The 18,490-nt window shown below is 39.0% G+C and overlaps 1 protein-coding gene across 1 annotated transcript; it reads left to right on the top strand.

Annotated features, from left to right (window-relative positions):
• Positions 1-3,303: 3,303 nt before the first annotated feature.
• Positions 3,304-4,542, top strand: LOC127639453 (gastrula zinc finger protein XlCGF57.1-like). Its single transcript, XM_052121507.1, has one exon. The coding sequence runs from the start codon at positions 3,304-3,306 to the stop codon at positions 4,540-4,542; it is 1,239 nt and encodes a 412-aa protein (XP_051977467.1).
• Positions 4,543-18,490: the final 13,948 nt, after the last annotated feature.

The following is an 18,490-nucleotide window of genomic DNA, read 5'->3' as shown; positions in this document are numbered from 1 at the left end:
TAATTTAATGTTTTTATTTGGTCTAGTAATGTATTTAATTAATCAAATCCAGAGAATGCTGCCAACATGTTTCAAAAGCAAGCTATAAAAAAAAAATTAATTTAGTCTTGGGCTAATGTTGTAACATTGTAGCTTTTCTTCTACTATTTTGTATTTATTTTCATTTAATACATCTTCTGCATGGATTTGGTTGTGATATTTAAAGCATACTGAAATAACTTTTTTTTGTTTGTGTGTGTAACTATTTCTAACAAGTCCTAAAAAGGTGTTAAGTTTCATTCAAAAGTTTCCAGATGCTTAGACAATATAAAAATACAATAATATTACCATCCCTTTACCATGGTACTGCCACAGCTGCTATTTCTGAAGGTCACAGTGAGAAACTTCAACAACTTTATGAGAAATCTTTAAGTCTTAATGCTTTCAAAATGTAAAAAATAATGCAGTAATCTTTCTAAAGAAATACTATAAATATAAACAAATTACATTCAAATTCAAACTAATTATAAAGTCCAATGAAGCTACAACCTTAATAAGGAAAATTACATTGTATGGAAATACAAATACTTCTAATTGCACGAGGTTAAACAATGTACATAAGACATGCACATAGCACCTTGGGATACCATCTGAACAGAATAGTCTTAGAAAAAACAATTGCTATAATAAACAGAATGAACAAACATTATCAAACTCAAATAACAGAAGAACTAGAAAGGAATAAACTTACAAAGTCTAGAAGAGGAGAGTAGCCATCAGCATGCCACAGCAAACATACAATAAGCTGCAACATGGAGGTTAAATTACTAATTGGTTACAGGTGGCGAACAAACGGAGGGCATAACACATTAGACCATTAACCATCCCAAATGTGTTAACATGTTTCCACTTGAGAATTCTACACATTATGTTCCTCTGAAATGGCAGGCAGAACCACAAGATCACTGACTGGGTGAATGAGAGGTTTCCCCATCAATAAGAATCTCAGCAACTCTAATCCTACCATCAGAACTAGGCAAGATCTTAGTAAAAGTCCTCATATGTCAAAACCCATAAGGGAGTTGGGTGTCAACTACCATTACAATGGCAGTGGGTGAAACCGGCTTCCCGTCCTGTCTCCACTTCTGATGGCTTTGAAGACTAGGAAGATATTCCTTGATAAAGCTTGATGAGAACCTAACTGCGATAACATCGCTATGCCTCCACTTCCTGCGTGCGAGAAAATCGGAGTCAAATAAATCACCTGAGGAAGAGAGGCATCTCGTCACATCAAAATAATTTTTGGGGTGATCAGATCAGTGTCGGAAATATCTGATGATGCATAGCCAAGAGGTTTAGAGTTCAGCATCTCCTCCACTTCAAAAAGCAGAGCATGTAGGACCTCCTCCATAACTACTCGTGTACCCAATTTAATGCGTAAAGCCGTTTTAATGGATCTCACTTCTCTCTCCCAGGTACCTCCAAAATAAGGCGAGTATAGTGGATTAAATGTGAATCTATTCTGCTGTTGGGCAAGCAATTTGTTGACCTGTTGTCTGACATTTAAAGAGTAGGACTCTTCTCCTGCCTGCGGCCTACATGGATACTGAAAGGGCCAAAGCAATCCATTCCTGTTGCCCAGAAGGGAGGTTTATGAAGGTGGAGTTTTGAGATGGGAAGATCAGCCAAGAACTGAGGGAGCACCTTTCCATTTACGACATTCAAGACATGATTGCTGGACACTGTTCACTGCTTAATGTCCACGCCAAACCCAGAAACTCCACCAGAGCTGAGCTAACACTCTTCGTGTTCTAGGGTGGCACAAAGTTGAATTTATGTCACCAATCAAAAGCTTGGCAATTGGGACCATCGAGTCCAAAACAGTTGGGTTTATAGCATCTGGCTCCAGATCCTTACTCTGATGGAGACAACCTCCCACTCAAATAATATTTGTAACAGGTACAATCATATACAGGTACTAATTCAGCTAAACAACTCTCTCATCCTGACCAACATTCAAATATTCATGAACGTTGAATCAGAGGGAAGTTTCTCAGCAGTTGTTTCAACTAGTTCTGACCACGTGCTGAATTCAGGGGGATCATACTTTGGAGGGCACCCATTGACATGGGCATGTCCCCAGAACAAATATTTTCTCAATTCTCCTGCAACCTCATTGGAAAATTAACCTGGAAACTTTGGCCATTGTTGAGGAGATGAATATAGGAAAATGGGTTCAACTCAAGCACGAGTAAGCTCTACTAATTCCATCATCCTGTTGATTATTTTGTTTAGGAACAGGGGATGCCTCATTGGAACTTGTTTCAGAGCTGAAAGAAAAAGAGGAACTTCTCATCTGAATGTTTTTCATAATCTGGCCCAAGTCTGACAATTTTCCCTTTATTTGTTTTAGATTATCATAGAAGTTGGCATGCCCAATTCCTACTGCTCACTAGGTCCTTATGGTAGCACAGTTACTCACCTCAATCCAGGTGGTGGAGGACAAGTCTCAGCTGCGTCTGCTTCTGAAATAGTCAATCTGTGCATCTTATCATGTGGCTCATTGTGCATGACACCGCAGAGACTCACAGCATGTGGAGACTCATGCTATTCTCAGAGAACCACGCACAAATTACCACACGCCCCATTGAGAGCGAGAACCACTAATGGTGACCACGAGGAGGTTACCCCATGTGACTCTACCCTCCCTAGCAACCGGGCCAATTTGGATGCTTAGGAGACCTGGCTGGAGTCACTCAGCACACCGTAGATTCGAACTCACGACTCCAGGGGTGATAGTCAGTGGTAGAGTTACTCAGACCCCCCACTGAACACTGTTTTTAAAAGCTCTTAAGTGTAAGGCAACAAGAGAAAGAGAGCAGCTCGGATAATTGGATTTGCAAACAATTGTTCTTTTGGACCGATTCATTTTAGTGACTTGTTCGAACCAGTTCGCAAAGCGTTTGTAAATCACTCTGTATATTGTTTTCCAATACACCAAGGAAAGAGCCAATTATTCTTTAAAGATTAAAACAAATTGACTCAAGAAGCATTTAATCCTCCTGTAAAGGATGAATTAATGATGCTGAAAAACATGAGTCACAAGGCTTCAAGTAGTTCAACTGATTTGTTGGGTAGTTCAAAATCATAGAAGCTAAGATTTCAAATAGGTGAAAATGCTTTACTGAACTTTGTACAGCAGTTGTCAGTGAGATTTCATTGTTTCACATAAATGACATAAATGGATACTTGAGTCTGTTGCTTTTTGCTATTCAATTTTGTTTATTTTTAATTTCAAATTTGTATCCATTTATTTCAGACCTGATGGACATTAAGGAGGAAAGTGAATTGGAGGAGAAACATCATGATTTCATCACTGGAGAAACATCTTTGAGTAGCTCTCAGACTGAAAATGTCTTACAAAACAGATCTCAACAATCAAAAGCCATAAATGCTTTCACCTGCCCTCATTGTGGAAAGACTTTCAGACAAAAAACAAACCTTAAGAGGCACATAAGAATTCATACTGAAGAGAATCCTTTTACATGCCAACAATGTGGAAAGAGTTTCAGACAAAAAGAAACTCTTAAGAGCCACGTGCGAGTTCACACTGTAGAGAAACCACATGCATGTGATCAGTGTGGAAAGACTTTCAGACAAAAAACAAACCTTAAAAGGCACATAAGAATTAATTCTGAAGAGAATCCTTTTACATGCCAACAGTGTGGAAAGAGTTTCAGGCAAAAAGAAAACCTTAAGATCCATATGAGAGTTCACACTGGAGAGAAACCTTTCACATGTGTTCAGTGTGGAAATAGTTTCACACAAAAAGAAACCCTTCAGAGCCACATGAGAGTTCACACTGGAGAGAAACCGCACGCATGTGATCAGTGTGGAAAGACTTTCAGACAAAAAACAAACCTTAAGAGGCACAAAAGTATTCATTCTGAAGAAAATCCTTTCACATGCCAACAGTGTGGAAAGGGTTTTAGACATAAAGATAACTTAAATAGGCATATGACAACACACAGTAGAGAGAAGCCGCATACATGCCAACATTGTGGAAAGAGTTTCAGACAAAAAGAAAACCTTAAGAGCCACATGAAAGTTCATACTGGAGAGAAACCGCACGCTTGTGATCAGTGTGGAACGAGTTTCGCGTGTAAAAGGAACCTTAAGAATCACATGAGAATCCACACTGGAGAGAAGCCATACACATGTGATCAGTGTGGAAAGAGTTTCAAAAGGTCACAAAGTCTTCACGATCATCTGCTCTCTCACACTGGAGAAAGATCATTTAACTGTGATCAGTGCGGTAAAAATTTTGCTGTGAAATCAGCCCTGAAGCAACACCTGAGAGTTCATGCAAAGGAGAAGCATATTTGTTCTTTGTGTGAAAAGAGTTTTACACATTTGGTGAACCTGAAAAGGCATGAGAAAATACACAACGGTGTGAAGGATTATATGTTCTGTGAGTGTGGAAAGACTTTTACTGCTTCCAAAGATTTGAAACGACACCAGAGAATTCACACTGGAGAAAAACCTCACGTGTTCACGCTGTGACAACCAGAGGCGGGCCTACGGGACAGGCAAGGGAGGCAATTGCTTGGGGCCCCAAACTGTGAAAGGGCATCCCGTGGGCAGCAATTACATTAGTTAACATCAACAATACTTGAAACCAATGATTGGCAATGCTTAGTAGACTAGAATGTCATTTTTGAAAACCCCTCTAGGGGGTCCCCATACCTTTAGCTATGATCAAATTCAAGCAGGGCTGGATTGGTAATTTGGCGTACCGGGCATTTTCCCAGTGGGCCGACTCACTTTGGGGCCGATGGGGGTGGACTGGCCATTGGGAGAACCGGGACTAAACTGAAATGAGACACCGCTTTATGCAGAACGGGCCACAAATTGGCGCCGCAATATGCCAAAGGGGGCAGCGATATTCAGAAAAGGACAGCGACACAAACCCCCCAACAACTTTTGGCCCAGTTTCTATGTAAATCTCGGGCCGATTTCACTTCCCAGTCCCCCCTGAGTTAAAGTAAGAGCTGGATGCAGGCAACTTGAAGAGGACGTCAAATGTACTAATCTGGGAGTCAGAAGAGGAGAAAAGAAAGAGGAAAAGAAGCATGACAGTGCCGACGGTTACAGAATCTGTCATTTTTACTGAATTGCGAGTGCGAGTCGTAATGAGTATTGTTTACATTCACTGCATGTTATTCTCCATACAATTCTTATTTAATTATGACAAAATATAGCTAGATCATTAGAAAGGCGTAATCTCCAGCTTTGAAATTTCACCACTGTTTTATGATAGAAATGTTACAGTGAGAGTATTTAATTACATCAGGAGTATTTACATCTGACATGGAAAATCAAAATGAGAGTTATGGACATAAACATGTAATAAAGACACACATGCCCATTAAAGCAAGCTCTTGTCTTTTTGTCATTGGCTTTATCAAACAATGTCCATTAGAATTTGTATTCCAAATATGTGCGCATTTAGAGGCAATTTTATGGATTATCATGTTTAGAGAAAAGATTGGATTGTCATTCAGGGGAGATTCAATAAGAATGAATTGCACCCTGTAAAAGCGACATTTTTTTCACATACAATCTCTTTGCTTGTTTAGTACCATATCGCTGCTAAACACAATTTGCTTGTGCAGTTATGGTCTTGCGGGCTGATTCAGAGCACTGTACAGCAGAAGATGACAAGAGAGTCACTTGTTCATCAGATCTTAAAATACATGCGAGAGTCCTCACTGGAGAGATGCTGTACCACTGCCGTCCATGTGGGAAGAGTTGAACACATTCATGTCATCTACTGAGTAATATGAAGTCAGTGTCCACGCATACATGCAATTAAGAAAACTGTTTATTCCAGTGTTTTTGCAGAAAGTGGTGTTCTGAAAGTCATGTAAACTAGAACACATTTATTTACACCGTTTAAGGTTTCAAGAGAAAGCAGTTTAACACACCTAGGTTTCTTTGGAGAACGTTGCTTAATGTGGCCAAAACACAACATGCAGGTGCTGAAAAACTCATATCATAACATATAGGCCTACTTAATAAATTACAAAGCAGCACATTAGACACCTTCCCTTATTAACCTTTTCAAGTGTATATTGTTAACCTCACACTTGCCATGACAGCTGATCACCTTATGTCTGTCAAACAAACATTTACTGTTATTGCTTTATAACAATTTTGATTAGTTATTAGTGTAACTAGCCAGCTGGTACATGATAGCTGTGCGGTATATGTAAACCTCACTCCCCTGGCCTCAAGAGGCATACTAGCGACTGGCACTAGAGGCTGTAGCCTTTAGTCTCCTAGCGTGCCCACCTTTCATGCCGGCGATGCCAGTTTGAATACCGCTCGGAGCAGGTGAAGCAGGACCAGTTACATTATCAAACACATACTGTATATGGCATAACAGACCAGTTCATGAACATTCACATACTAAGACCATACAGTTGAAGTCATAAGTTTACATACACTTAGGTTGAAGTCATTAAAACAATTTTTTTTAACCACTCCACAGATTTAATATTAGCAAACTATAGTTTTGGCAAGTTGTTTAGGACATCTGCTTTATGCATGACACAAGTGATTATTCCAACAGTTGTTTACAGACCGATTGTTTCACTTTTAATTGACTATATCACAATTCTAGTGGGTCAGAAGTTTACATACACTGTTAACTGTGCCTTTAAGCAGCTTGGAAAATTCCAGAAAATTATGTCATGCCTTTAGACAATTAGCCAATTAGATTCTGATAGGAGGTGTACTGAATTGGAGGTGTACCTGTGGATGTATTTTAAGGCCTAACTTCAAACTAAGGCCAAGCCATCATACCGCTCAGGAAAGAGACGCATTCTGTCTCCTAGAGATGAACGTAGTTTGATGCAAAAAGAGCAAATCAATCCCAGAACAAAAGCAAAGGACCTTGGGAAGAAGCTGGAGGAAACAGGTAGACAAGTATCTATATCCACAGTAAAACGAGTCCTATATCGACATAACCTGAAAGGCTGCTCAGCAAGGAAGAAGCCACTGCTCCAAAACCACCATAAAAAAACCAAGACTAGTTTTCAAGTGCACATGGGGACAAATATCTTCCTTTTTGGAGAAATGTCTAATGAAACAAAAATGTTACTGTTTGGCGATAATGACCATCGATATGTTTGGAGGAAAAAGGTGAGGCTTGCAAGCCAAAGAGCTTCATCCCAACCATGAAGCATGGGGGTGGCAGCACTGGTACTTCACAAAATAGAGGGAATCATGAGGAAAGAAAAGTATGAAGAAATATTGAGGCAATATCTAAAGACATCAGCCAGAAAGTTACAAATTGGAAACAAATGGGTCTTCCAAATGGACAATGACACCGGGCATACATCCAAAGTTGTGGCAGAATGGTTTAAGGACAACAAAGTCAAGGTATTGGAGTGGTCATCACAAAGCCCCGACCTCAATCCGATAGAACATTTGTAGGTAGAACTGAAAAAGTGTGTGCGAATGAGGAGCCTACAAACCTGACTCAGTTACACCAGTTCTGTCGGGAGGAATGGGACAAAATTCCAGCATCTTATTGTAAGAAGTTTGTGGAAGGAAACCCAAAACATTTCACCAAGTTAAACAATTTAGAGGCAATTCTACCAAATACTAACAAACTATGTAAACTTCTGACCCACTGGGAATGTGATGAAAGAAATAAAAGCTGAAATAAATAATTCTGAGATTTCACATTATTAAAATAAAGTGGTGATCCGAACTGACCAAAGACAGGGAATGTTTTCTACCATTAAGTGTCAGGAATTGTGAAAAACAGATTAAATGTATTTGGCTAATGTGTAAGGCAAGGCAAGGCAAGTTTATTTATATAGCACATTTCATACACAATGGTAATTCAAAGTGCTTTACATAGAAGAGATTAAAATAAGATTAAAAAATTAAAAATAAGAATAATTGAAACAGTTTAGAATAGAATAAAATAAAATACAGTACAAACAGTCGGACACACAGTGGCACAGTGCTCATTCAGTAAATGCACAGCTAAACAGATGTGTTTTGAGTCTGGATTTGAATGTGACTACTGTAGGAGCACATCTGATCTCTTCTGGAAGCTGGTTCCAGCTGCGGCTGGCATAATAGCTAAAAGCAGACTCTCCTTGCTTAGAGTGAACCCTTGGTATTTCTAGCTGATGTGATCCTAATGATCTGAGTGATCTGTTGGGTTTATATTCAGTGAGCATATCTGCAATATATTGAGGTCCTAGCCCATTGAGTGATTTATATACCAGTAATAATACTTTAAAATCAATCCTAAATGTAACTGGGAGCCAGTGTAAAGACCTGAGGACTGGTGTGATATGTTCATATTTTCTGGTTCTGCTCAGAATCCTGGCAGCAGCGTTCTGTATGAGCTGCAACTGTCTTATGGTCTTTTTGTGAAGGCCAGTGAGGAGTCCATTACAATAATCCACCCTGCTGGTGATGAAGGCATGCACAAATTTCTCTAGGTCTTGACTGGAAACAAAGCATCTAATTCTTGCAATATTTTTCAGATGATAGTATGCTGATTTAGTTATTGCTTTGACATGACTTCTGAAACTAAGGTCTGACTCTAGAGACACACCAAGATTCCTGACTTGATTTGTAGTTGTTTGACCCCTAGCGTCAAGGTATGCATTCACCTTGAGAACTTCATCTTTGTTTCCAAACACAATGACTTCAGTTTTGTCTTTGTTTAACTGAAGAAAGTTTTGGCACATCCAACTGTTAACTTCATCAATGCATTGGCACAGGGAGTCAATGGGGCTGTAATCGTTAGGTGATAGGGCTAAGTAGATCTGTGTGTCGCCTGCATAGCTGTGGTAAGCAATTTGGTTCTCTCTCATTATTTGGCTCATTGGGAGCATATACAGGTTGAACAGGAGTGGCGCAAGAATTGAGCCTTGAGGGACTCCGCATGTCATGGACGTCCACTCAGACTCATGGTCTCCTATACTCACATAATAACCTCTCCTTCTAAGTATGACCTGAACCATTTTAGGACCATCCCAGAAAGCCCCACCCAGTTTTCCAGCCTGTCAAGAAGTATGTTGTGATCAACAGTGTCAAATGCAGCACTGAGGTCGAGTAGTACCAGTACTGATAATTTGCCTGTATCAGTATTTAAGCTTAATATCGCTTATTATCTTTATGAGCTGTCTCTGTGCTGTGATGCGATCGGAAACCAGATTGAAAATTGTCAAAGTATCCATTTGAGTTCAAGAATTTGTTCAGCTGATTGAAGACAACTTTTTCAATAATCTTGCCTATGAAAGGAAGATTTGAGATCGGTCTATAGTTGCTTAATATGGTCTTATCCAGATTGCTCTTTTTCAAGAGGGGCTTGACAACTGTAGTTTTCAGGGAGTTTGGAAAACTCCCAGAGAGAAGTGAAGAGTTTATCACTTCTAGGAGATCTGCTTCTAAACAGTTGAACACACTTTTGAAAAAAGATGTGGGAAGTGCATCAAGGGCGCAGGTTGATGTTTTAAGGTGCTGTACGGTTTCTTCCAACATTTTGCCATCAATTTCTTTGAAATCAGACATAGTAACTACTTTCTCAGGTTGTGGTTTGGTTTGTCTGACCCCAGCACAACTCAAGGATGTGCTGATCACCTTTCTGATATTATTGATTTTCTCAGAGAAGAAAGAAGCAAACTCACTGCACTTGCTGTCTGAGAGCATTTCACTGTGTATGTAAACTTCTGACTTCAACTCTACAGGTAAATATCAAACATTCATTACTATTTAAATGTATTTAGATCTATTTGCCCTTCTTTGAGTTGCACATAAACTACCTCAGATGTTATTAAAGATTTATCTATGCTGTGATTTAGTCCTACTAAGGAGAAGGCTTTGCTTATGAATATTAATGATGTTACATAACATTCACCCAATAGGCTTAAATGTGCATTGAATAATTTTTTCTCATTAAAAAAGTTTTACTTCTGAAGAAAAGTATCGTAATTTTTAAACTAATGTATACAATCACGAGCACTCGCATGAGATGAAGGCTAGCAGTCATATCAGTTTTATTCTACATGGAGAGGGTCCCCTCATTGGGGACTGCCATGTTATGATCACATGACCAGTCCAGAAAACTACTGTCTTAATTTCAGTAGCCACCCTGTTATTGGACTCTTAGTCTTGGATTAAGTAAATCAGGGCTGACTGTGAAAAGGGAATTTCTATAATGTCCACTAGACACCAGTCGGGCATGTTTCACAGATACAGTATGTTTGACAACAAAGCACAGTCTAATAAAATAACTCTTACATATTCCAAAAAAAGGCTTAATAAGTATTTCCTTTTATTGAACAAAATGACAAGGGTCCTTATTTAAGACTCCTTTACAGAGCGTTACAAAATCTCTATGCGTATCCTGGTCGCAGAATGATGCTCTTGAGGCCTTCACATGCTAAATACAAATTTTCGCTGTGATTTCTCACCATGATTAACCTTTTGAATACAAACAATGGATTCCTATGGAGCCATTCACACATGAAGTGAACATTTGCAGCGTCAAAGCAAGGTTTTTCTTTTTTTTTACGGTGTGTAGATTTTACAATTGTTTAGAGAAGAACACTTAATACAGCGGTGAACCCCTTCTGCACACATACATACACAAAACATTCAGGAACAGCCATCAATGCAAGACATTACAGCCCAGTAAAATGCATAAAACAAAACTTTGGTTAATGCATTTGGTATATTCAATTTATAATGACTGTTTTAGAGCATTAATGTAGGTTCATGTTTCATTTAAATATATTATTGTTCATTGTAAAGTACTATTCTTGTTTTGTATATTTCTTAGCATATATTTTGTCAGCTTCATGCTTGCATGCTGAAATAACACAGTTGCAAACGTGTGACAGAACTTTATGTTTTGTGAAGTAAAAGACATTCTGTCACCTGATCTGATCTGATGTGAATCTGACATCTTAAAGTGTCATGAAACACACCATGTCAGGTCAACATTCAATGTAATATTTCCTGTTACATACTGCTGTTCTATATGATATTACTGCCATTCTGATATTTAATACTGTATGCATGAGGTCACTAGTTCAGATACTGACAGAAATAACTGGAAAGCCTCTATTTCATGCCAATATTTCACTGTTTTCTCCTAATTAATCATAGTAATATATTGAGATCTGTAAATCGCCACATAAAGCACATTTCATTTGTGCAGATAGACTGAGGGAAAAATACAGTTTAATAAATGTTGATATCTAGGAGATAAAAATCTCCTCACAGTATTTAGTCTGCACATTTATTTTAGTATTTATTTATTATTTTATTATTATATTTCCACTACAGCATTCCCAACAAAAACCCTACATATAATTCAATGTGTGTTCTTAAGATAAAGGAATCCTAAAATTTGAATCATTCAGATTTGTTGGAAAGTGAATTCATATTTGGTTTATTATTTTGGGCTTTGTGGGGAAGTTGTCACGAGGGCGACAGTAAATATTTGAGTCAAAAGTCCAATTATAAAAATGTGTTTTCTCTAGAAGTGGTTTTGAATGTTGGTTTCAAACACCTAATTAAAAATCCTCTTAAATTATAATATTTTTGTCATTCTGTTCTCCAAATTGAATATTTTTGGGTATACAAGTGAATAAAATAACAACAATGGCAAGGAACTATATAATCAAGATTTTTATAATTAAATAATTATAAGTAAAAGATGTTAACTCTAAGTTAAGGGTATTTTTGATGCATGTGAGTTTGGGGCAGGTTGTCACATGTTTTTTAAATAAATAAATGCATAGTTTGTTAATTTATTAAAAGTCGTTACTCTTTACAGCTGTTTCATGAATTATTCTGTTATTGAAATGGATTACTGTTTACATTTTGCTGAAATTATTGGCTGTTTAAGGTTGAATATGTGTTAACTGGATCTTTTTCCTGGGCAATAACATCGGAAATATTTGAGGCGATTTTAAGGCATGTACCGGAAGTTGACTAAATGTGACCAGCCCCGCTGTCCGCTTACACTAGATGGCGGTAATGCTCACGAGGAGAGAGTGTTCATTCAAACCAGAAGAAGAAATGTGACGTTGCAAGCTGGTAATATATATTTATATTTTGAATCATATATTATCGTGGACACGCATTATAATTGTACTTTGTGCACGCGTGAATTGAAACTCTATTTCAGTTCTATTTCTCCTTCATTTCATGGTGTACACAGAGTTTACAGCATTATTAGAAAAGAAGCTGCTACATTCAGACTATGACAGTTTTGCACTAATAGAATCTGAACTATCATAAAAAACTTTTCACAACATCAAATCAGTTCAATCAGAATGAATAAGTTCATGTGTTGTTCAAACTGTGACACGGGTGGATTAATGGCGGGAAACATTTCTCCGTGTTAAAAAAAGCAACTTAACTGAAGGGGAAAATGCTAAGAGCATCATTTCCAGGCATGCTCATAAAGCTTTCCATGTGAATTTATGAACGATAAGTTCTAGACCTATATGTCGTGTATAAATGTGCAGATATTGTGCTGTTTTCTGATTGAGTTCTGATCATAGTGAGCAATGGGTCATCAATAGAGCAGCAGCATTTCCACTTGAGCACGGTTAGTGATGGGAGAAACAAAGCTTTCTGAAACTTCAAACCAATACGCTCGAAACATTGCATGCTGAGGACTTCTGCTGGTCACAGCGTGCCTATGTGACAACAATATATTTTTGGACATAGCATGTGAGTGAACGCTGGCGTGACTGTCGCCGCTACTCACCGGCAGAACTTTGGCATACATTTTGACAATACCAGCGAATTTTCAGACAGATAGTGCTTCAATCTGATCAAATTGAATCATTATATCGCCTGTACAACATTGGTTGCTACTTATGACCAGTAACTGTTGGATTAACACTCTTCTGTGATCCCGACTGCGTTCTAACATCTTCACCGCTGCTGCTTACCTGAGGATCTGCTTACCTGAGGATGACGTGGATTCGCCGGTCGGTTTTCTGGCTCGTGCTTGGCTGGCTTCTGGTGTCTCTTGCCCACCTGCAAGTTGACGCTCTGTTCCAGTACTCTGTTGCTGAGCTTTTGAAGCTCCGACGCCATGTTGATGTCCTCCAGCCCCCATCTGGTTGCTCCATTCCATCGGACATCTTTTTCCAGCCGAACCGGAGATATATTCATCGTGGACCGCGCGGTAAGCGCTTTTACAAGAATTCTTATTCTTCCATTCCAACTTGGTTTTCCACACGCCGTCGTTCTCGCAACCCCAGCCGAGGTGCTAATCACAGTAGTCTGGCTAGTCTCCCTAAAGTGGCTAACTCTGCCTATAAAAGTAGCTCTGCCACCGTGAACTTTGGTCTCTTGAACACTCGCTCTCTCAACAACAAGGGTCCACTAATCAGAGATGTCATTATGGACTATAATCTTGACTTTTTATGTTTGACTGAGACCTGGCAGCTGACTAATGATTTTATTCCCTTAACGCGTCTGCCCCGCCGGGTTTGTTTACAATTGCCAGCCCGTGCTTCTGGACGTGGCGGAGGTCTCGCATTGTTTCATCGCGAGACCTGGAAAGTTTTGCCGATTCCTGTTTCTCCTCTATTTTCATCGTTTGAGTACTCTGCCTCACTGTTGCCCGGACCCTCGCCCACAGTTGTGGTCACTGTTTACCGTCCCCAAAATATAACAAAGCTTTTCTAAATGACTTTTCTCAGCTTTTCACTCATCTTTCAACTCTATCTCATAACTTAATCATCCTGGGTGATTTTAATATTCATATGGATAATATCAGTTCTCCGCTCTCCAGAGAATTTTCATCTTGCCTGGAAAGCCTCGGTCTGCATTTATATATCGACTCTCCAACTCATTGTGGGGGCATATACTGGATTTAGTCTGTTGTTCGGTGTCATCCCTCTGCCTGTAAAACTCACTCTGTTGCCTTTTCCGACCATATGCTTATTACTTTTAAGATCACCCTTCCGCTATCTAAACTGACTCTTCCTCGCACCATTTCTTTCAGGAATATCAAGGACATTAACACTGTCACCTTTGCATCTGATATCAATAATTTTCCAAGTGTACCTGCCTGCTGTTCACCTGATGAATTAGTTTCCCACTATAACAAACACCTTCACACTCTCTTGGACACTCATGCTCCTATGAGATTCAGATCAGTCTCCTTCAACCGTTCAGCACCCTGGTTCACTCCCGCCCCTCGCCTTCTGAAATCCCAGGGCCGTCAGCTGGAGCGTCTTGCTAACAGAACTGGACTCACCATTCATAAAAATATGTACATGGAACATGTCAATTTGTATAAGGATTCTCTCTCTTCAGCTAAATCTGCTTATTACTCACACTTAATCCACTCTAATCATCATAATTCTAAAACTCTGTTCTCCCTCCTCACCTCCATTACAAAACCTCCTGATTCTCTTCCTTACCATATGCAATCTCAAGACTTTTGCAATAAACTTATGTCCTTTTTGTTTCCAAAATTACAGACATCCATAAAGACCTGACCTCATCTGGAGCTGCTGCTTCTGGAGGCAACTTTAACACCCCTTATCCATTCCCAACTACTACTTTTTCAAGTTTCGACCTTCCCTCTGTTCAAGCCATTTCGGACATTATTCATAAATCTAAACCCTCCACATGTCAGCTTGACCCACTTCCCACCAGCCTGGTTAAATCCTGCTGCTCTTCACTTGCCCCTCTCATCACTGAGATTATTCACTCCTCCCTAAGCTCTGGTTCAGTCCCCCTTCACTCAAAATTGCCTCGGTCACACCCATTCTGAAAAAACCTGGTCTGGACCCCACTAATTTTAGCAATCTCCGTCCCATATCTAATTTACCCTTCATATCCAAAATCCTGGAAAAAACAGTTGCTTTTCAACTTCATACTCACCTCATGTCGAATAGCATCTACTGAGCAGTTTCAATCTGGCTTCCGTCCCCTTCACAGCACTGAAACCGCACTCATCAAAATTTCAGATGACCTTCTTATGGCTTCTGATTCTGGGTTACTTTCAATTCTCATTCTTCTGGACCTCACAGCAGCTTTTGATACCATTTCTCATCCCACCCTTCTCAGTCGATTATCATCTATTGGTATCACCCACACTCCCATAGCCTGGTTTACTTCATACATCTCTGATCGCACACAGTTCATACAACTAAAACCCAGAAATCCGTTACCTTCCCGTCTCACTGGAGTGCCCCAAGGCTCTGTATTGGGGCCTCTCCTTTTATCATATACATCCTCCCTCTTGGTCACATCCTCCGTAAACATAACATTAAATTTCATTGCTACGTGGATCGACACCCAGCTCTACCTCTCTACTAAACCATCTTCTTTACTCCCGCCAACCTCTCTTACCCTCTGTCTCCAAGAAATTCACTCTTGGTTTTCATCCAACTTTCTCAAACTGAACAGTTCAAAAACCGAAGTCCTCCTGGTGGGCACACCTCATACCCTCTCTAAAGCTAATAAAGTTTCCATTACCATTGATAACTCAACTATCCTTCCCTCCCCTCAGGTTAAGAGTCTGGGTGTCGTCCTTGACAGCACTTTATCCTTCCACTCTCACATTAACAGCATCACCCGGTCAGCTTATTTCCACCTGCGTAACATTTCCGCCTCCGTCCCTCTCTTACTCCAAAAACCACCGCCATCCTGGTTCACAGTCTTATCACATCTCGGTTAGATTACTGCAACTCACTCCTGTTTGGCCTCCCTAATAAGTCGCTCCAGAAGCTGCAGCTCCTACAGAACTCTGCTGCACGCCTGATTACTCAGACCCCTATTTTTCATCATATCACTCCCGTCTTGCAACAACTTCACTGGCTTCCTGTCAAACAGAGGATCATCTTTAAAATACTTCTCATTACTTACAAAGCAGTTCATAACATGGCTCCTCTATATATCTCAGATCTTCTCCATTTAAACATCCCTACTCGTTCACTCCGGTCATCTCACACCTGCCATCTTTCTGTTCCCCTGCTCGTCTTGTCACAATGGGGAACAGGGCGTTTAGTCGCTCTGCTCCCCATCTTTGGAATTCCCTCCCTCCAGATCTTCGTACCATCAACTCATTTAATCTTTTCAAATCCAAACTCAAAACTCACTTGTTTAGACAATCATATTCCGCCTGACCCATATCACCTCAATGTTGTTTTGCCAATTTTATTGTTTACTGTTTTAATGGTTTTTATCTGTTTTGTACAGTGTCCTTGGGTGTCCTGATAAGGCGCTTTAAATAAAATGTATTATTATTATTATTATTATTAAATGCTGTTTCATACGCACAATTAGCAATGTGCATCTGACACATGAGGTGTGAAATTAAATGTGATATGCTAAACAGTTGTTGAATAGTGACATGAAAATATTATGGTGTTGTTTTGTTGTTGTAAGATTACTTTGTAAGACAAAAATTGCAAGTTTGCATGCACGATAATGTGTAAAAACCACAACCAACCGCCCTAAAACCAGCAAACCAAATGAAAGAAATTTGAGCTAAAATAACCAGCTAAAAGGTCTTTAGAAACCCAGCCTGATCACACAGTCAAATCAGAAAAAGTCGACATTTCTGTAGCAAAAATCGGTATATGCTTACCGAAATTGAAAACACTGCCCCCAGTGGTTAAAGCGGTAAGTGTTGTTGGGTCGTATAGACATGTGTGAGCTCCATTTATGTCCAGGAGAGGTCGCCAAAAGCGAGTCTTGAAGCAAGTTCTTTTCAGCTCGCTCGCAGTCACGCCCGTCACTGATTAAGCAAATGCGATTACTTCCTGGTTTCAACGTGGATACAAACCCGGGTCTCTCTCGCTGCTGACGCAATGCGCTGCCGGTCGAACCAAGTGTGAAGGTAAACACTGAAACTGATGCTAAAAAGTCTGGTGGGCATGTCAGTGAGTCATTATACTGTCGGCGATTCTAGGGTACTTTAACTTTCGTAATCAGCATGCCGACTTCCTGAGTGATCATGTTGCAAAACCCACAAACCAGCTGATTTTAGTTCTTTGTTTGATCTCACAGACTCATAATGGTGTTTCTGTTCATTTATTAAAGAGAGAGAAGTCTGGTGTTTTAGCGCATCCATGCTATTTGAGATTAAAATTTATATATTTTGTATTTTTATCTGACTGTAAAGAACAGACAGGGTATTAAAAGACACATTATACAATGAAAGTGGAGTGCGGTATCTCATCTTTATGGATACACGTTACACGGAAGAAATCATCCATTTTAATCTCAAGCACTTTTCAACAAAACAAGGCGTTTTTCCAGTTAATCCAGTACTTAATCTCTAAAAGCTAAATTCAGGCACTTTAAGCACTTTAAGAACCTTGTGTGAACTCTGTAAACAGTGTAGAATAAAATAGAGAGGATATGATGTTTGACTGGTCATTTCATTTATGATCACATAAACAAAAATAATGTTGCAAATTTCAAAATATTGAGTTTGCGATATATCAAAATTCAATATCTTACATATATTCACATAAATAAATATTTTTAATTATTTCATTTGGTAGATTTAGATTTTATTATTATCATGCAAAATCCCTCTCTTTTTATGTTGTGTTAAAATGTATCTAATTTCTTTTATTATAGATGTATGGATTATTTTATGTATTTCATGTTCTTTTTCTCCCTTTTTTAATGTTATGGATGGTTTGATTTAAACAGTGTACTGCCGCTTTAAGAGGCACACTCTCTTCTCTTGCCATTTTTCTGGAAGCAAAACTAAAAAGAAAGAAAAAGAGAGGTTGGTTCATGGCCAACAGTAATATTGTTAAATTGTGCCAACAATTGTTGAGTTTCAGTTTTAAGTTTAATTTAATTTAATTTAATTTGCATCACCCAAACTGTGCGAAGAACGATCAGTAATGTGGACAACTGAAGTATACTTTGCCCTTTGCAACGAATCAGAAATGTAACTTAAGTAAAGGTCACGTATTATGGCCAGCTGGGATGATTTATCGTTTTTTTGTCAGATTATGTTTTCCCTGTGACGTCATAAGTTGGAAAGAGCACATTATATTATCTTGTTTTATTATATTATTAAATATAGGCAAAATTAGCCCATTTTTATTTAAATGTTTTGGCGCAAGCCTTGGTCATGCAGATCAGAGATGAAGAGGTTGTGAATGATCATTCTACTAGCACTTACTGAATGGACACATTTTATTTAATAATTTTCTAGAGATATCGATGACCATTTGTATCTAAGGTAACAATCTTTGGAAAAGATTTAAACAGGCATTGTTTTTTGTGTACAGATGTCCCTGGTAAGACAAAAAGGCCAACATTTCAATGTAGCTTCAATAAAGTGTCAAACACCCCCGGTAGAGTTGGAACAGAGAATATAGTTTTCATGACTTTTGGTTCTGTTAACGGTTCTTAAACTTTCAAATCTACAGCACAAAAAACCCATATTGGGACCAGTGTCAGC

This window comes from Xyrauchen texanus, chromosome 48, assembly GCF_025860055.1.
Source record: "Xyrauchen texanus isolate HMW12.3.18 chromosome 48, RBS_HiC_50CHRs, whole genome shotgun sequence".
Lineage (NCBI taxonomy): Eukaryota > Metazoa > Chordata > Actinopteri > Cypriniformes > Catostomidae > Xyrauchen > Xyrauchen texanus.
This window is presented reverse-complemented; position numbering and strand designations above follow the sequence as displayed.